At 40.2% G+C, this 20,612-nt stretch overlaps 1 protein-coding gene across 1 annotated transcript in view; it reads right to left on the reverse strand.

The window, feature by feature from the left end:
- Positions 1-1,687: 1,687 nt before the first annotated feature.
- MED14 (mediator complex subunit 14) overlaps positions 1,688-20,612 on the reverse strand; it is a 34,405-nt gene continuing 15,480 nt past the window's right edge. Inside the window, exons 13-31 of the mRNA XM_014876790.2 lie at positions 19,088-19,247; positions 18,513-18,707; positions 17,832-17,966; positions 17,320-17,396; positions 15,641-15,801; positions 15,218-15,364; positions 15,034-15,125; positions 13,649-13,801; positions 13,195-13,464; positions 11,818-11,973; positions 11,189-11,300; positions 10,434-10,565; positions 9,199-9,381; positions 8,299-8,534; positions 7,464-7,643; positions 7,161-7,268; positions 6,595-6,720; positions 5,788-5,977; positions 1,688-2,282 (exon numbers count right to left, since the gene is read on the reverse strand). Coding sequence (XP_014732276.1) covers positions 2,209-2,282; positions 5,788-5,977; positions 6,595-6,720; positions 7,161-7,268; positions 7,464-7,643; positions 8,299-8,534; positions 9,199-9,381; positions 10,434-10,565; positions 11,189-11,300; positions 11,818-11,973; positions 13,195-13,464; positions 13,649-13,801; positions 15,034-15,125; positions 15,218-15,364; positions 15,641-15,801; positions 17,320-17,396; positions 17,832-17,966; positions 18,513-18,707; positions 19,088-19,247 — 2,887 coding nt within the window. The 3' untranslated portion in view covers positions 1,688-2,208. The remainder of the gene's footprint in view (positions 2,283-5,787; positions 5,978-6,594; positions 6,721-7,160; positions 7,269-7,463; positions 7,644-8,298; positions 8,535-9,198; positions 9,382-10,433; positions 10,566-11,188; positions 11,301-11,817; positions 11,974-13,194; positions 13,465-13,648; positions 13,802-15,033; positions 15,126-15,217; positions 15,365-15,640; positions 15,802-17,319; positions 17,397-17,831; positions 17,967-18,512; positions 18,708-19,087; positions 19,248-20,612) is intronic.

Raw genomic sequence — 20,612 nt, forward strand, 5'->3', positions numbered from 1 at the left:
ACTGCAGCCCTTTAAGCGAAATAAATGGACAAAGAAATCCACCATAAGGAAGAAATCTACAAATAGTCCCAATGCAGCAGGTGGTCACATCATCTAGCTGCCAGAAAAAGGAACTGAACACATGGAAAATGAAACTTAAAACTGAAGTTGTAAATACACATGAAAAACAAAACTTAAAACTGCAGTTGTAAATACACTATCATTGCTTTGAAAGGAACAAGTGTCTCTGGTGAGTGGGAAATGCTTCCTTTTACTAGCAATGTTTTCCTTAAGCATTTAATTATTTAGGAGAAATGTTTAAAATGTGGCATATGTTATGAGTGCTGTGTATAATATAAAACAAAATTCAACCTTCCTAACATCTGGGATTTGGGTGTCAGTGCATAACCCTCTGTCAGTAGTTATATATTTTGTTTTCTCTGCCCTATAGGGAGGCCTCTCCCCTCCTTTTATTTCCAAATGCTGAAACTCTTCCTCCACCACACTCAGCATTCCCTGCCCCTTCCCACAACAGGCACCAGGTATTGGTAACATGACAGGAAGATGATTTTAGGCATGGGAACACTCCCACCTCAAAACCAGACCAGTGACCAGCACAACAGCCAGTCTTTTTCAGACATCCTTGTGTCACCTCTCAATTTTAAAACATCAGTTCAGCTGTAAAAAGGCAGAAATATGGGCCCTTTCCAACTGAGCAGCAGCAGCATTTAAAAACTGCAGGTTTTCACTCCAGGGAATGGATTTTGTTTTTCAGAAGCAGAAGCTGTAAAACCATCTCTTATGGATGAGAGCAGCAGTGACACAGAACCCACTCTCAAACCACAGCTCCAAAGCTGAAATCTGAGACGGGCAGCAACCAAAAGGTGATTTCTAGCATCAGAAGGCTCAGAGAAAGAATCACTGTGACTGGCATAGGGGCAGTAGGAAGCCTTGAAGACAGCAGGGCAGGCTAGAATAAATTCACTAAAATGTATTTAAAATTAGTTTAAAGCATCCTTCAGCTGAGCAGGGAGCTGCCAGAGCTCTGCAAAGGCAGAGAGGCAGCACAGCTGAAAGTCACTGTTGTAGGAAGTCAGAAAACCAACTTCAACTCCAAAAAAATTTGAGAATATTGATCCAGGAGAATAAATGGTTAAAGGACCGAGTAACTCCTAAGGATGGATATTTTATTAAATTACAAGAGCCTTGAGTCATTACTGACAAAGTTATCTACAAACATCCAATTCAGGAAGTGTGAGGTTGATTTTTTGGATCAGCCTCTCAAATTTTGTGGTATGCAGGTCCAGCTTCTACCTTACCTGCCTCTACAATAAGACACGAGTCTCTTATTACAGACTCCATGACAGATGACAAAAGGTTCTTTCTTCCAGTAAGCTTTGCTTTTGGGACAGAAAAGATGTAGTTTCTGGTATAAGAAATGAAGCACCATTTTAAGTAGTTATTGGTTATTTTTACCAGGAAAATGAAACCAGGAAAATGAACAAATTGTTCTACTCTGATTTGGAACAAACTGAACCCAGACGATTATAACTAAAGAAAATTTGTTTGGGTTTTTAAGTTGGCATCACGTGTGTGTATGTGTATAACCAAGATCACATATATAGATAGTGCAGGAAGTGTGGACATAAGAGATCTGACCAGTGGCTACAGGGGGGAAGAATAAAGTTTAAGATGATACAACATCCAGTTTAAGATTTTTTAATCCAGTTTATTAAATATTGCTTTTTGGGGACATGTTTACAACAAGCCCAAATAAATTGTTTAAGGATTCAAAGCAGTCATATTAAAATACAGCTTCAATATAAAGTTTGTCACAGTTTTACAGTATTCAAAAATGACAGACCTGCCTTAAAAAAAGACTATTACACCAAAACATAAGAAAAACAGAAAAACAAACAAGTTTGGCATTTTCATAATCTTTATAGTATAAAACAGAATATTAAATCTATTACCAGCAAGCTGATACTTCAATCTATTACCTAGTCTGAAGTGTCTCCCATTAAAACACACTATACAACAGCACTATACAAAAGTCGTGGTGATACTCATGTGATGAAAGTGCATCCCTGAAAGTTTGCCAGTTTATAGTTAGCTCTTAGAAAAAAAGGTAAAATTAAAACGTCCTCTTTTAACCGAAGGCTTTATTTTAATTTTTTTTAATTTTTTTTTTGCTGTTTTGTCTCACTTTCAGCCTTCTTTTAAAAGTGTCTAGGGACGCCCCCCAGGGGGCAGCGTAAGATTAACCATCAAATCACGAACGGCTGCAAATATTGTGCATTCACCTGGAACAGGGAAAAGAGACAGGTTAGCACCGCGCCCCGGACAGCCCTTCCTCACTCTGGAGCAGGGAAAAGAGACAGGTTAACCCCACACCCCACAGCCCTTCCTCACGGAGCCCCCTGAGCCCCCAGGGCAGAGCCCAGGGTGACTCCCAAACCCCTGTGACCTCCAGGGACCTCGGGATTTGTGGGAGTTACAGCTGAAGTAGCTCCAGCTTTCCCAGCAGGACTGCTCCTGTCGGAGATGCAATTGCAAGCAGCTCTTAACTTTTAATTGCTTCTGAATGTCAGACTGAATCTATGCTAGAATTGATTGCACATGGACTGTGGTCCGATCTTTTCTGTATGTTATTAATTAAGAGCACCACATCTTACAAAGAAAATAACCCAACTTTTTAAAGTTTTATTTCTATTGATTAAGAGCAGAAACTAAACATTTTGAAAGACTCAAGTCTGAAACAGCTGGAAGATGTTTTCTGTCCTGAGCTTAGTTCTGGAAACATTTCTAATTCCAAGACTGGGAAACAGTCAAGAATCTGTTTCTTTCAACCTTGACATTTAAACTGCAAAATAAAATGCAGTGCAGGTGGACTTCTGTTTCCAACAGCTGAGATTCAATACTGAGAGGAAACACCAGCCACAGCTACCTCGAAGTTTGAAATACCATCACTTGTTGACAAAAACACACACAATCTGAATAGATTAAAGAAGTTAAAATTGACAGACGGGAAAGGGTTAAATAAGAACAACAAAAGATGAAGTAACAGGCAGCTGTGATTTTCATCTACTGTTTCCTGCTGAGAGAATACAATTAATAGCCACTGTTGTACCCTGGTCACTGTGGGCTGAAATTTTTCCTGCATATTTCAAGAAATATCTATTAGAATAGATTGAATTTTGCTGCTGAAGGAGCAACAGTGTGAGCAAAGAGATAAGAGCAGAGCCTGTTGGGATGCATTAATCTTAACTGCCAGACTAGGGATTCCCAAGATTATTTTGGGCAAGTCATTATCATATCAAAGCTACAAATCTGGGCTAAATACCATCCACTGCATCACTGAAAATCAGACACTGAAAAGTGTTTAGACGTGAAGTGCTTTAAGAATCACCACGAGTCCCTTGAGCTCCTCTCTAAGGCTCACCTCCAGAATCCATAGGGACTTTAATTTCCTTACCAGATTGATGTCCACTACATACTGTAGGTTTTGGACTTATAGTTTAAACTTATTATTCCAGGGAATTGATTTCCTCTCAGTTCATACAAGTATTTCCCCAAAGTAAAGTATTTTCTCCCATGGAGTCATAGGTAAAGTGGTCTCAGACAACACGTACTCACAATGAGCCAACATTTTACTGTTAAACACAAAAGAATGTGTTTGCCCACAGATCTGAAAAGAAAACTCTTTCAAAAGAACTTACTTTTCAGGCACTACCATTTTATTAAGAGGAAAATTAAGCTGAATACAAAATACTTCCTCACAAAGAGAGAAGGGTAAAAAAGATACAGCCAGAACAAGGCAACACTGATTCCAGGTTACAACGACAGTGCCAGTAACATCATCTGTGCACGATGGGAGGCCCTGGTCCTTCCTGACAAGCAGTGCAAAATTCCCTTAACCAAGCAGATTGCAATTAGTGCAGCAGAGAGCTAACAGGTAGACAAGTCAGAAAATCCTGGGTACAGCACAGGAGCAGCAGAAGAGAAAGGAGCATCAGACGAGGAAGGACACACATCTGGGATCTCCCATGTCCTGCTGTTTTAAGAGAAATCTCCCAGCTATCTACTTTCATCTGTTGGCTCTCCTATCACCTTTCAGTGGTGAAGAAAATAAAGTATACTTGTTCTCTTTGATCAGATATAAAAATGTATGTTTTGACAATAAGAACAGAGGAAATTGCATTTCAAGTGTTCTCAAGGAAGATCCTACTTTTGCTAGGTGATGGTGGAAATAAATAACATCATAAAGACTCATTCTTTCTTTTGGAAGTCAGAGGAAGGACTACTAGAAATTTCCTCTGCTCAGCCAGCTACATTCTCCTTTGCCTCGACAAGGTTCTGCTTGTGGCTCCAATGCTTTTCCTATGCTTTTTTTTTTCCCCTGTCTATACTTAGCTCCCTGTACTGGATTCCAAAATTGCTTCAAAACTTGCACAACAAACAAAAATTGTCCATTCTGATCTATCTAATTGTCTATTCTGATCTATCTGACCATCAGAACTCATCTCACATCTCCAGAGCAGCTTTGACAGTTACTTGCTCTGCCTGTGGTATTTTGTGGAGGGTTTACTTTAAAACACAACTCAGAGCAGTAACAAACAGCAAAGCAAGAACCTACCCTTCCCCACACCACAGGAACTCTGTGGGGAAGCACCTTCCAAAAGCAACACCTGAAGTTTAGACAACGTATTTTGAAATAAAATGCTATACAAACAGCTCTTTTCCACATACAGAACTCCTACAGGGAACTCCACATGCCCTCAAGGCTATGTTCTCTCCTATTTACCTACACTATTACTACATGTTAAACAGAAAGTGCATATTAATTTAAATCCCATCACAAGTTTCAGAAATGTATGCATATCCACACCCATTTAAGGTAAACATTGCTCATGTTTTACCAATTGAAATAATCCATCAAGCATAGTTAAAATTACTGCATAACAACGAGATGAATAATTATACAAAAGAGAAGTAAGAGTCAATCGCTGGATTCACAACTTCAATCTATTCACTGGGTTATTGGAAAAATTGTGCTCTTCATCAGAACTGAAAGTTATTGTTCTTATGAGCCATCTGTGTATTAGGACCCCAAACCACTGCTTACAGACAACATGCTGCCCAAAGAACCTGCTATTGTTCTTCCATGTTTTAAATACTAAAAAAAAAGCACGACAAACAAGAGGGAAAGCAAAGCACAACACTCTCACAGTGCACTACCTACAGACCAATGAACACTCAGAACAACCTAGCTCAAACACTGCACAGCACGTCTGGTGGACAGAACTGTATGCACCTCTGCTAGTGGACACACTGACAAAGGAGTATACAACCACTGCAATTACTTTTAAATCATTCACAGCACGTGGACAAGTTCTGATAACTATTTTAACATCCCTTTATATTCTACTGTTAAGCTGAGTAAATTCATAATTAACCATGGCAACTGACACCTGGCCATAGCATATTTCTTGTGACTCCTTCTAGGCCCATTTCTCAAAAAGGTGACTCTTACTGAGAAGCAAGAGCTGGGCCAAGAAGAGGTGGGTGCATTCTATCACTCGGGCAGAACAGCAAAACCCAGCCTGAATCATCAGTGCAACCTTCTGCTGTGTTGCCAATACTTCCTATTAAGTTACGTATTGCCTGTCACAACAGGAGTTTGTAATCACTAAAGAAGTAAGATAGAAACCAAGAAGAATTCAGACTTAAGAGAGGTTTAGTTTTACACTGGAGATTTGTCACAGATGTCTGGGTGAAGAGAATATATCTACTGGACATGTACAGTACCTGGTCGTGGTGAATTCAGTTCAGCAAACCTCTTTAGAATATTGCTAACCATCATTGGAGCAGCAACAGAAGAGTTCTGCTGCCTGGGAATGTCAGCCTGTTGCGTTGTACCCGAAGCCATATCATAAATAATTGGGACAATAATACTAACAGCTTCTTGTGGGACTGTTGTTTTCTGTGTTAGCTGAAGCTGTGGGGAAACAACCCAAAAAGGATGTTAAATTGAATGACCATGTACTTCAGTGCAACTTCTGATATAGTAAAAACACTCCAGGCCTACAGACAGCATATACTTCCACCCCCCTGTTTTCAGACATCAATTCTGTAACAGAGAAATCATCAATCAGGTGGAGACTATTGTCTTCTCAAAAGCACCCCACAGTGAGCACTGCCTCGGGCACAACACTAATGTAGATTTGTTCTGAACATCTCATCCCTGCTCTCCTCTCCCAGCACCACTAATGTGCACGTCACCCAATCCAGGTGGTTAGTGCCTCAAAGCAGAACTAAACACCCACAAGTTGAGCACTTGAAGATGCAGCCCAGAGGGAGCTGAACTTTGTATATTGTCAACATCTCTCCAAGAACACGAAACACGAGGCGTTGCTGTGCTTTAGTAGGAAGGAGAGTAGGAATATGAACTGAACTCATTACAAAAGAGATCCAAGCAAATCCAGGATTCCAAACAGCACAACGCTTTTAGCTATTACAGCTGTCAGATACAGTGGGCTTATGCTTTGCTATGAACTCGTGATGATCTCAAGAGACATGCAGGGTTAGAATTTTAAAACAGATAGCTCTACTTACGAAAAACAACATTTTGGATTTCAGCACAACAGCAGGTGTTCCTGGAGGTGCAATTGGTGGAGCGCTGGGAGGGATTGTTAAACAAAACTGCACGTTCCATTTCAGCTGACTTGCCTGGTCAGGGAACTGTTCAGAGAGAGCAGCATATAGAAAGAACAGCAAAGGTCTCATGTCAGTGACATACACAGCTATGAAACAGGGAAGCACCACAAAGTAGAATGTGCCTCTTTAGTTAAACCTGCAGATGTTGCGACATTTAGAGAAATCAGAGTAACTCTGAAAGAACTGAGCACAGTAACACAATCAGAAAGATTCAGGTCAGCCTATGCATGTGCCTGTTGTGCAGTAACACGTCTGCAGCTCCCTAAAATCATCAGTTTAAATGAGAAATTTTGAGCGTTTCCAAGAAAGCTAGCAGTAAAATGAAAACTTCTCCAATAACATTAAATAACTTATGTATAGATTTAGAGAAATTAATGTGTTTGTAGATTAAGATACAACAGCTTTTTTTCCAAAACATAATAACCAAAGTTGGGTGAACTAAATAAACAGAACAGTTGACTTACCAGCTCCAGTTTCATGATGTGTACGCAGTCCCTGAGGATGTGCGTGGGAGCCCCTAGTAACTTTGTGAAGGCTATCAGGGTGTTTGCTTTAAAAGGTGGTCCTGCAACCTAAAGAAAGACGTTACTTAGTAGTGTCTATTTAGATAATAAATATATCATTTAATATGAAACAAGCATGCACAGCTGTCAATTTTATATTTTGCAGCTATTACACATGCCAGTGAAAGTCAGCAGGACCACTCAAAACAACACCAGAGATTAAAAGCAATGCACAAAAATAACATTCTTGATTTCAGTACATACCCTTGTTTCAAAGAACTTCTCCAAAACCTGTAACTCCTCCGATTTCCACTGTCCTGTATTTTCAGGTGTTACTTTCAGCTGCAAGGTCTGGTTGGTTTTGGGATTGAGAGCAACCCTGCATTTCAGTGCCTCTGTCTTAAACATAATGACACCTGGTTCATTGGAGTTTATTAACTGTAGCTGCATAAAAAGGAGATTCACAGTCAATTAAGCATTCATTAGATGGCATGAACACACAGACACACACACTCTCTCATTCCCTCCCCAAAGCGTGGTGATCAACCCCTCTTTCCAGAAAGAAACACATGGTATTTTAATACAGGTAAAATTGCCTTGAGAATTAAGTTTAAGCCAGATTTGGCTTCTTTCTCTGTCACTGAATCCATGCCACAGAAGTGAAGAGACACATTTGTCTGTCCCAAACCCTAAAGTAACGTTTCTGACTGAGTAGTAAATATTAACTAGTAACTCACTTCTCTGGCAATCCTGTCAAGGACTGGTATCCACATTAACACTGTGGCTGTTCCAACGAACTCCCAATGGACATGCTAAACCCAAAGAACCCACAGCATCTGAAAGTCTGGTCATAGACTTGCTATCTTAACAGTTACCAAATTCCACCTGACCAAACAGGTTTTCCACATCTAATTTGTGTGGAAAAGAAGCGGAACGAAATGATTTCTCTAAATTTTGACACTTCAGATGGCAAAAATCAGAAGTACAGCACAAGTCTAACAGCAAACAGTTATTTTATTTGAAGCATTTCAGTTTGTTCCCAATTTGAGAGATACGGAGCAGACACACACCCACAGGTCCCTTCAGACTGAAACCGTACCGTTTCCTGTTGTATGATCCTCTGAAGATGCCTCCTCATAATCACTGACCCGAGGAATCGCTCAAGAGGGGAGCACAGATAGCTGCCAGCTAGTCCTGGCACAAGCCCAGGGGTAGGAGAGGGCAAGAGCAGAATATTCAAGGCACTGTGGGTGAGGATTGTAGGAATGGATGCAGCCCAAGAGCGCTGAGGTAGTTTCCGAGGTGGAGGCATGCTTGTGGGCATGACCTGGGAACCTGTGGGGACACAAGGACTTGCAGTGAGGGAAGATTTAAGCTGAAACGTAAGAGTGTTCACTTTAATTGTCACTATTCATCAATAAATCCTCTGAGCCAAAGCTCAATCTTTCTTATTTAAGAATTTAAAAATTTGCTGCCTAGTGATAGGCATCAGACAGACAAGGAATTAGTTTTGACCGGGAACCCATGCAGTCTCAGTAACATTACAATCCTCCTCCCTTTTCCTCCTTCTGCAGCATGCCAGCAGACAGCAGGTTTGCACAACAAACTCAATGGGACGTAAAGATGGCTAAATCAGTCGTGCAAGAGCAGCATTACAAATCTATGATGTGAAAAGTTAGTATTTGGGTTGGCAAATGTGCCTATCTTCACTCTGAAGATTTTTTCTTAGTCACGGAGTTCAATCGTTTCAGACAGATTTCTGCACTGCAACAAGAGCTATCATCAATCCTGCTGACATTTATGCTGTATGCTTTAGCTCACTTTTCCAATTTGTTACTGAAGATTTGAATGAGGACAGAATAGACTTAATTTCCTTAGACATTTTACTGCACAAGGACAGTAAGGACTGTTAGGCTGACACAAGAACTACCGAAAGGAACGCAACTAGAAACATGACACACGAGTGTTTCACAGTTATAACACTGACAAAGAAGCCTACTTGTTCCAGCTCGTGGGGAATGAGAGGCATCAGGGACAGGTGAATGAAGGGAAGGGTTGGCTGGTGACATTCCAGGCATCCGTGCTGCTGGTGATGGACCAGAGACCTGGGGAGATCCCGGCCAATTCCCTGCACGCTGACTGGGTGACATCATGGTGTATGGTGAGCTTGGGTCTATGGTACCTACAGATGTTACAAGACCATTATTATTTCTTTAAAAAGTAAAAAAAGCCTTTTTAATAGCGAAATCTAAAAGAGGCTTGCCAAAATCTGTAAAGCATGAAAGTACCTGCAAGTTTTTAGACTACTTTTTATAGCTATAAAAAACACAAAAGTGGGGACAGAGAATAAAAATCAAGATACAGATTTCAAGGGTTTCCAGGTTGTATGTTTAAAAAAGCAGAATTAAATGTTAAGGAAAATTGTCATGTTCAACAAGTAATAGGTTCTAAACAAAAAGGAGCTCTTGCTTCCAGACTTGAACTTCTACTGCTCCTTAGCAAACAGAAGCCTCAGGCAGGCAGCTCCTTATTTATTCAGTATCTTACAGTTATTTCTAAAAAGGTATCTCTGCTGTACAGACAGATCAGAACCTTAAACCTACTCTGTGGTACATCTCTCTCTCTCACTTTGTTCATCTCAACAGTCAAACTGATGCATGAAAATTACCATCTGAACTGTTCATTTGTTGTGACCTATAAAACAGTTTCCAATGCACTGTGATTACACAAAGGATTGTTTTGGCAGCTTTCCAAATAAACCAACCGAATTAATAAAGGAAACAACTAAAAGGCATGTTGCTCACATACAGACATGTCAAACTAGGCAGACTATGACATTTTCAAATTGCAAGTATTCGAATTTCTAACCTGTTCCAGTTATTTTTCCAGGAAATGTAAGCAGTGAAAATCCACTAACTAATCTAACAAAATAAAATGCTCATTAAAAGCTGCAGCCACTGCTCTGCTACAAGACCACACTGAATTTCCCCACATTAGTAAGCAGAAAAAAGTGACTGAGAGTCAATTTTTAACATGTTAGGAACGCCTCAACATGCCATGCAGCTACTTTTGACTACTGTTAGGAGTTAACACTCATATATATGAAAACAGCTACTTGAGCCAATTACAAACCATGAATTTTTCTCAATTTAGGTCTGCTCTGGAAGATTTAATTTCAAGAAGCAAATCTGCCCTCCTTGCCACTACATAAACACCTGCCAGTAGAGAACTCACCATGTGGGCTGGCAAAGTTAGCTGTTTGTCCCATTGTGATTCCAAGAGAGGAAGGTGAAGGAGTTGGACCAAAGGATGCTGGTGATGGTGCTCTTAAAGCTCCACTAGGCGAACTTGCAGCATGCAAATTTCCTGATCAAAGACATCAGATCACTTGACATACACATTTCCCATCTTTCTGTTCTAATTTTTTTCTATCAGCTGCTCCCTCCTTTTTAGGGAGACAGCAAACAAGATTCAAGAGAATTTTTTTTTGCACTCAATGACTTTATTTTGTACACGCATGACTGTTTATATTTCTCAGGTTGATTTACCACACAAAGAAAACTTCCCATGATATCTAGCTTGAAGAATGGCATTTCCCCTCTGCCCAGCCCTTCCCCAAATTTAAATATTTTCAGCTGTTGTTCTATAACAGCTGGGAGCAGAAAGCAGAGCTTTGGTGATGAAAAGCTTTTCGGAAGAAGCAGATACTGAAAATTAACACGTGTTTGTCTTAGGAAGTTATAAAATGTAACAATGAAACAGTCCCAAATATTACACAGCTAAAGATGACAGTTTTACTTAATGGGGTTTTTTAGCTTCAAAATGTACTTTATAAAACATGCATGGCAGGACCCTGCTTTTTTTCCTCACAGCGTAAGGTACATTCTCTTGGCTAATCTGAGGCTAAACACAGCTCAAATAACAGAAAAAAACCATGCATGCACAAAGACCTATTTTTCTAGTACAGGATCAGCTCCCAGCCATCCTACCTGGTGACTGTGTGTGCATCATGGACGGGGAGGGCGTCACTGTGTTGTGGTAAGAGGTGGGTGGTGAGGTGAGAGGATATGCTCCCGAGGCTCCTGCTTGTTTTGCAAATGGCTGAAATTGTCAATACACAACAATGAAAACTTCTGATCATTTTGTACCAAAACAAAAGTTAAGTATGTGCAGGAGAATACAAATGATGCTTGGGTCTTACAGGTTCAGTTGTTTGATTTTCTGTACTATCTTGTTCAGTGCTCACTGGTTTTTTCAGTTTCTTCTAAAGACATAATACCTCTCTCCTTTTATCTGCCACCCTGTAACAGCAAAGCCTCCTGACTCTCCCTCCCATCTTTTATCTTAAACAGTTGTTTTCTCTCCCTCAGTCCTTTGCTTCTAGGCAGCAAGTCTCATGTGACCTTCCAAAGCTGCTGTTCATATGCTATGGGCTGTTTACACTGGAATTAGAAATGGCAAAATAAATTAATACGTTTTGCCCGAAGGGGAAATCTGCAGCAGAGTGGGTTTATAGCCTCCCTTTCTATTTTGTTACTGCTAATCCCTTTAGAACATGAAGTTCTTAGAAATCTACTGTTGTGGAAGACAATAAACATTTATTTTGCCTGAAGGGTACCTGTTGTTGTGGTTGCTGTGGTGGCTGCTGGGGTTGGAGCTGTGATATCAAAGAATCCATCATGTCTCCTCCAATAGGAGAAGGTGGGTTATCATCTTCATTTACAGATCGTCTCCGTGCATCCTGATTGCTGTCAACAAACATGTTCAGGAATGTCTGTGGAAAAAGCAGTTTTGTTAGCAATATGCCCATTTAAATTTTACTATACAAACAAAGGCAGTATTTGCTAAGCTTTAACACTACCTTTATCAGTTACAGCACATAGGAGACAGGCAAGTCTCTGGAACTAAATACTAGTGGGCATTAATTAATTACAGTACAATTAGTCTGCAAAATATATCAATTAATAAACAGAAACACCTGGCTCTATCACAAGAAATATCTCCAGTAAATTGAAATACCAACATTTTTCTTCTCTCCTTAAAGATAAGGAAAAGTCTACACTTGGAAATACCTGTTTCAGAACAACTCATCAGTATCCAGAACCTACAGGGCTGTTGTATCACACCTACAACTGCCCTGTTTGGTTAAGAACATCTGTGTCACCTCCTCCACAGCATTCTCTTGTAACCCAGAGGAAGCTGCCAACTTTCTTGAATTAATTTCTCCTCTACCTTCCCATTTCCATTCCATTCCATTCCATTCTCTTACACTGGTATCTACAATCTCCTTTCCATTAGCCTTTCACTTGGCATTTGTTAAAGAGGCAGATGTTCAGGATCAGTTAAATGCAACGTCAGAGAATCAATATTCAGTTGCAACTGTCAGCAAAAAAATGTAGCAAATTAATCTGTTTCTTAAAGGGTGCCATTTTCCAGTAGTTCAGTATAACTAGCACTGGTACAAGCTGCCCTCAAGTATTCTCTCAGTGTGCAGAGATTCATTTTTCAGGAAGAGTGAATCAGCATTGCTTTTAGAAGCAAAGCCACAGGCTCCTGCCACACAGTGACAGGAAGTGTTCTAAAAGAGAAGTTTTTGTCTAGAATCATCTGACATGGAGTATTGTCCCATCTGCACTGTATGAGCACTGTACTGCCACACAACATAATTTGTGAGGAGCAGTTGCTGCTAATCCTGGAGCACACATCTAGCTGACACAAAGCTTCAGCAAGTTTCAACAAAAGGATGCCTGAATACAGATGAGAAAAAAAAAAGCCTAGCACTCGATGCTATTTTTTTAATGGAAATATTTAAATTCAAACTAATTAACAGATCTACCAATAAATCAAAATCTTCCTTCTACACTCAGAATTGTGGAAAGACCGCAGCTCTCCACAGAGAAAACCTTCACCAAGCTCTTCACCTCAGACTCACACTTCCAAGTTAGAAGCTCATTTACATTTACAACCTGCCAGAAAACACCGACAGGGTGGTCACCTTTAGCCCAGGCGCGGGGTAAAAGCCCTCCACGATTTTGCTGTTGTCGAAGAGGCTGTAGGCGCCGTCGCGAATGGCCACCACGCCGCGGCTGCGGCAGTAGATGTCGATGCAGTACATGTTCCTGAAGGCCAGCCTGATGTGCGTGGGGGACTGGGGCAGGATGGAGAAGCACTGGTAGGCAGTGTTGGTGCGTTGGGTCAGCCCCAGCATGGGCACGGTTGGGAGTTTGTTGATGGCGTTTAATGGAGCCTGAGTGTCAAACAAAACCTGGGAGACAGCAGAGATTGAGAGGTCAGGTAGCTTATCCAAAAGGAAAGGTCAGGGAAAATCAGATGTTTTCTGGCAATGAGATCCATAAACAATCATAACACCCTTGAAGAGAACAGTTTAATCAGAATTCAGCTCCCTAGTGTCATGCAATTTTCTTGAGAGAAGTTCTTTAGAATATTACCTGTAACAACTGCACCACATTTGGCGTTTTATTAAACATCTCCTGGAGCTGGTGCAGAATTGTGTTGTGACAGTTACTGCAACCTGAGTTTGGGCCAACTGTTCCCAGTGAAATGTGGAACTTCTGGAGGATGGAGTTCCACTGAATGCTGATCTGCAATGTCACAAACATAAAATGTCTTGGAAGCTAGAACAAGTAGGTTGTAATAACGAGGTTATAATAAGAGATTATAACAAGAAAGTTGGTCAGATTTAATATTTTCCCCCATTTTTCAAATCTCAAGAGATTCTTAATTCACCTTCCTCAAAAGCTGCTGAGATTGTGAAGAAAAAAAAGCCCTCTCAGCTTTAACTCACTCACTCTCAGCTTTAATACACATTTAGCTGCCTGGATTGTTGGCAACCACAGAACTGGGCACTTCTATCAGCAACTCAACCAAAAAAGAAAAAGGCATTTTTTCAGCTGAAGGTGAGAGAGAGTAAATTAAACTCAAGAGATTCATGGTATGGAAAACTGATCAGTGAGTTGCTGGAGGTGGACCGGTTTTCTTAAGTTACATTATACAAAAATAAGTACTGGATAATATGTAAGGAAGTGAAATGCAAAGTCCACACTGCTGCTCTGGTTACTTACATATAGATAATATGTATATGTGTGTATATATATATATATATATTTACACACACTTCCCAATAAAATGCACATAAAAATACTCTTAAAAATTCAGCTTAGAAAATGAACACAAAAAAGTCCCAGGAAGCAAATTGCAGTGTATCAAGCTACTTTTCATCAGTTGCATACAAAATCATATTCTTAATCTGAAATAAACATGCACTTACTTCCTCCTCTACCTTGCACTTAACACAAAGGTGTGAGCAAGAACTCAGTTATTTAAATAATTAATAAGTTGTAAATTCAAAAACAAATTCAAAGAGGAAGCTAGAGCTCTGAACATGAGAACAGCACTGCTACAAAATAATCGATGAATCTCATTGAAAGCACAGCACTACATTTAAAACTCTGTTAGAGTCCTCTCTTTTAAGGCAGAATTAGGCATTCAGCTTACACATATCCATCCATATATCCCAGTACAGCAGTAACTAGTAACACTTACATAAAGTTCTTCAGAAAAAGGCTGCCACAGCAGCTTTCATCAGAAGCACACAATTGTCCTTCCCACAATATAAAACATCTAACAGAAATTATCAAAAATCCTGAACTTCTAGCAACCCAACAAATCAGCAATGCAGCACCCTCTGTCTTTTCTACATTCATCTATATTAATTCCACTACAAAGAAAAATTGTGCAGCAAAATTCTGACAAGTCTAAGCCTACCCATTCTGTTTTCAATCATACATTTAAAGTCCATTTAGGAGTTACTCACTGAGCTCCCCTTGGTAGTTCCGTAACAAAGGATCAGTTTTCGGTAGTTGTAGATCCGAACATCTGAAAAAATGTTTAAGTGGCTGGGGATGTCTGTGAAGAGAAGAGGGAAGAGAGTTAAGAGTGAGAAAATCAAAGTCACCTGTAAACCCACCACTTCGACAAAAAGGAGGTGATTTCTGTACCTGGTAAGGATCGTGCAAACTCCAGGACACACTCGTACAGTCGAGCAATGCTGTTCCAGTCATTAAGGAACATCTCGACCACCTTGCGACCTCCAACTGGTTCAGACAACTGGTTTTCATACGTCAGGTAAACGTGACGGGTTGGTCCTGCAGTGTGAGGAGATGGGAAATACTCATCAACCCAGTGGTTCCTGAGCTGTGGTTTACAGATTGTGAGTGAACTGTGGCAAGTGACCAGGAAGTACACTGAAGTAACAAAAATGCATCAACTCAACAGTCAGAATTTTGATTAGGTACACTGTGGTTTATCAGAAATCTCAGGAGAAGACAGCTCTAAGTTACACCAAAACACTAAAACTACTGAAATAGACAATATGAACTACAAAGAAACAAAATTTACCAGTGTTCCTCTATGAAACTTGCCTTGCTCCCTGGAGGAAACGCTGTTCAGAGGGCAGTTTGCAAACACCAGCTCAGCCACCCACGTGCGATTATTTCTACCTTGTAGTCGGAAAGTGCAATCAAGAAGAGACCGGTCCAGAGCCTTCTGTGTTTCCTCGTTTACACCTTTACAGGGAGGAATTCTATACATGACAAAAACAAGATCTCCATTAGACACAGTACAGTTCCACAAGTAATAACACTACCTTCTAATATTTCCTGAAGGACTCCCAAGTCTGGACATGAAAGAATGTAGAAATCAACAGCAGAGGCAGCTGGACTGTGCAGTGAGATAGCCCGTTCCTCTTCAGGGCTGTAATAAGTGTGTCACAAAACACTCTGAGCTAAGACCAATTTTTATATGGATTCAACACCTGCAAATTACAGACTGTTAAAGCATCTGCTGAATTGTCCTTATCTCCTGGTGAACTAAGAGCTCACCAATATAAAGCTCTTATAGAGAGAAATAAGCCAAAAAAGACAAAAGCAGTAAGTTCTGTGGCAATCTGAATTCATTTGCCTTCTACAACAAGCTTGTTCTACATGCAGTGAACAACCTGGCAGCTCCCTTAGTACTCACTAATTTATTCGTATCCCAATGTGTGAATTGAGCTCAGGGGACAGACTAAATAAAGCTTAAGTAAAAAACATGCCAAAGTCTTTTTCAAATTCCTTGAGGATCTAGCCAGAAATTTCATGTTCCACCCTTAACTTCAGCTCACAACTTCTCTGCTCATATGTGAAGTTAAAAAGGCAGGGCCTGATGCATTTAGAGACTGGTGCCTTTATGTCACTGTACATTTCTGCAGCAGAAAAGGAGTTACAAAGGTTTTTCTCTTGGAGAGATCTTCGGGGTTTGTGGTTTTTTGCTTTAAACTTTATTTGCTGCAGGACCATTTAGTGACTGGTTGTGGCTGGCATTCCTCAGGGTTAACACAGAGGCAGATACTATTGGTTTCCTATAAAAAATTCAATATAACTATTTCAATAGTCTTCAATGATACAGAAGAATAGCAAATTTGCAGATGATGACAAATTGAAGACAGCACTTAACATGCTGGAGGTCAGGGCTGCCCTTCAGAGAGACTGCACATGGCTGGAAGAATAACAGGAACCTTATGAAGCTCCATGAAAACAAATAAGTCCTGCACTTGGACTTAAATAACCTATTAAATCACTGCATGATTCTCAGATATTTCCTCTACAACCCCTTTATCATGCAATTGTCTTTTCTGGGATTCCTGGCATTTTCCTCTGCAGTTTCACGTAATTGTCGAATAACATATGGAGTATGTAGGCCTCTGATCTGATCTAAAATTGAATATTCATGAATCATCATCACATCTTCCTGTAGCACTGCCTGGATTTAAGAATTGAGGATTGTCAAACTGTTTTCAGAGCCCCTCCGTTTAGGCTAATGAGAGAAAAAAATTGTAGCTGGCTCTAAGCCTGCTCTAATTTTCCCCTTTCTCTAGCACTGTTTCACATGCAAGTGCAAGACACACAGTATTAACACCCCTCCAAAAAATAAAGGAAAAATAACCCCAAAACAAAAATCCTGCCCCTGTCCTGATATTCTTATTGTTACTCTCCAAACAAGCCTTTTTTTTTCTCAAGTGTAGGTACAGTAATAAAATGAAACACAGAGAATATCCTCTTACTTTAACAAACGTATTGCATGGCTGAAGCCATCTCCTTCTACTTGTACTCCCTGATGAGGAATGTCCATATTGGATAACTATGAGGAGTGAACAAGAAAAATGTTATTCCAAGCAAAAAGTCAAGCAAAAAATTTGTAACATTTTCAAGGACTTTTTTACTTCTCCCTGAGGGTGACAGATGTTTCACATCCTCAAGCACTGGAAAGCCAAAAAAAAGTCTGTGCAAATCTGCCATAAAGTTGTCTCCCAACCTTTCCCACAAGTGCAGCTTTCAACCTCATTTTCCCTTTTCCCTCAAATTTTCAAGCTTTTTGCAGTGCTTTGTACTAAGAGAAGCAGCTCTAACAAGACTAGAGCAACACAGTGGAGAAGACTGAGTCACCCAGGCTCAGCTGGCAGGGGAACTCCAGAGTGAACACTTGACCACAAATTTGCCAAACCGTCACATCTAGACACCAGAATCAGGAGCAGGGGAGAGGAAGAAGGAAACAAAATATTTTTTTAATACTCACCTCTATCCGAAGCCCTATAAACGGCATATTTGTATCACACATGGCTACAATATGAGCTAGCACTTTATTGAAGGCACACATTTCTCCCGACCGTTTTGGTTTCTTGGGTTCTACGGAACATGGATCTCCAGATAACTAGAATTAAAATAAAGACAAATGTACTTGCACATTGAGAGCAAACACTTTGAAGAGATGTCAGAGAATTACCTCATTCATCTAAGTGTTAAATGAATCACACCCTGAGCACAAACTCCTGAACGGATCCACTTCAGGACTGAAGCAATTCAGTTAAAAAATTAAAATTAAAAACAGTACTTGTAGATCAGTAAGCCATGTCAGCCTAGGCCCAAGAAGTAACTGTTATCAGCCCCCCCAAGTCCTTCAAAATCTACACGTGGCCCAAAGTGTATCACACAGATACCAACACAATACACACCCCTCTGCACAGAGCTCTGCCTTGGCTCAGAGAGCAGTGGAGAAGGCCTGGCATGAATTGAAGGACAACTGTTACAAAACAGTTTCCCAGCATCTCCCCAGGGAAGCAGGCCAGAGAACCACTACAAGTAAGATGTCAGTCATACAAACACTGGAAACATGGCTACTAAAGCTGGAATAGATGCTCAGAACCTGTGCTGAGCTTTCATGCACTGTAACCACCCCAATGGCTGTTGGAACACGTACCTTGCGCTTGACACCACTTTTCATTTGTTTGCCACTTTTTGTGTCCAGTACCAACTCTTCAATGTTTGGTTTGAACTGCTGTAGTAAAAGTGCAGTGGCAGGGCTGTCATCTCCTTCAGCATAGCTCACAGAGAGAAAATGGTACTTGTACTCTAGTTCTGTGGGGTTGCCAGGAACATCAAACATTTCTACAACCTATATTTAAACAAAACAAATTGAAAAGATTCTGAAGCTAAGAGTAAGTCTAATTCAGTTCCTACCTTTCCTTTTCAAAGAACATACATTAGGTTTTTTGTCAATGTATTAATACTGTGGCTGGGAAAGGTATCCAAGAAGAGAAGAAAGACCAAACCTTTCAGGAAACACAGAAAATGGGGAAGGTTGGTGAATAATAAATCTGTATGTGCCTCCTTCTGTATGAGTCTGAGTGCTTAACAGTCCCACAGAAGAAGGGAGGGAAAGGAGAGAATCAAGCATTACATCAATCACATGGTTGCTAATGTTAACAGTACAACAAACTGCTTGGGATACCCCTGACACGGAGCAAAAGACAGAAGCATTTTTCAGTTACTTACAATGTAGTACTGGGGAAGGCGAGTGAGTTTGATGAACAGCTTGTGTTTGGAAAGGTTTCCCACTGGATGGCTGGCATAATTAGCTAGCTGAAGAGTTTCACTGCTCACTGTAGGCAGATGTTTTATAGACTGTTTGCAGCGCTGCTGTCCAAGCCAGAACCTTGCATGGAAAAAAAGGTATTAGTACGTTGAGACTGCTGTGTAGAGCATTAATGCCAAATTAAAAGTCAGTCATATTCTAAGCCAACATCTATCACTGCAGCACAAGTTAAATAAAGAAAAATTACATAGAAAATTTCATTACTGTATATTTTTTTATCACTATCTTTACATCTTGTCTTCATTAACAGACAGCTGTTAGTTCAAGGAGAAAAGCCCTGAAATTATTTGCTGAATATATTTTTATACACTATAACATGAAATTACAATATAAAACACAGAAGGAAAACATTTAAAAAAACATGCAGATTGCTGTTATTTGACAATCTGGAATCTTCAATTACATTTTGTGATTGAAAGGAAAATCTCTGCTCCCATATGGTGCTAAGCAATACAGTAAAATAAGTCACTGAAGGTGGGTGTCACTCTTGAGATGTATTACAAACAAACTCATTCACCTGATTAAGTTCGGAGATGGAGAGCTACATGCAAGACACCAAATTTATTTGCATGTTTGGAATTAAACTTTGTCCTGCTCCAATGGATTTTGGCTATAGTGGCAAGGCCAGAGACTAGCTAGGCTTGAACGTGGCTCAGAAATGCATGACTTGAGTATTCAGTCAAACTTCCACTGACAACAGCAGTGGAAAATGTGGGCCTCTCCATCACAACACACCACATTTATTCTCACAGATACATGTCAGATACAGCTGTCCTAAAAGACATTCTGGGGACTGCTGAGCTTCCTCAGAAACTGCAGCACTACCCAAGCCATTATCTCAAGTACATTATTTATAACAAAGGGAGGTTGATTAGTTCCTCCAGGGTGCCAGTGCTTCATGCATCATCAAGCTTCTTTTAGAAGCAGAATTCCTCAAATAGAGATTCCACCCTGCAATTAACTCAGAGCACTGGGAATTTCCAAAACGATGGAGCAGGTGGAACTCAGTTCTCATGCAGATGCAAACTGTGTTTGTATTATTTGCTACAACCTCTTATGGGAGCCAAATGTATCTTGTGCTTAAATCTCAGGGCTTTATGGAAGGAAGATTAGAGGCTTAAACCAGCAAGGGCTGAAGTGCTAGGAGATAAACAGGTATTATTTAAATCATCCTAGGCCATTTCCTTGTTTTTCCTCTGTATTGTGAGAAGTGAGATCATTATTGTTGAGAAACAAGCAGAATTCAGCTGCAGAAACAGAGTGGAATAAAGAACACAGAGGATGAAGATGAACAGAAAAAGAGATTCTCAGGAAGCTAGTGGTCTGCTACTTCAAAGTGAAAAGACTTTATGCAAAGTGTGCATATAGCAATGCATGAAGCTAATGTAAGGGAGAAAATTAAAGCAGGACTATGGAATCAATTCC

The sequence above is a fragment of the Sturnus vulgaris genome, chromosome 2 (assembly GCF_052056855.1).
Source record: "Sturnus vulgaris isolate bStuVul1 chromosome 2, bStuVul1.hap1, whole genome shotgun sequence".
Classification (NCBI taxonomy): domain Eukaryota; kingdom Metazoa; phylum Chordata; class Aves; order Passeriformes; family Sturnidae; genus Sturnus; species Sturnus vulgaris.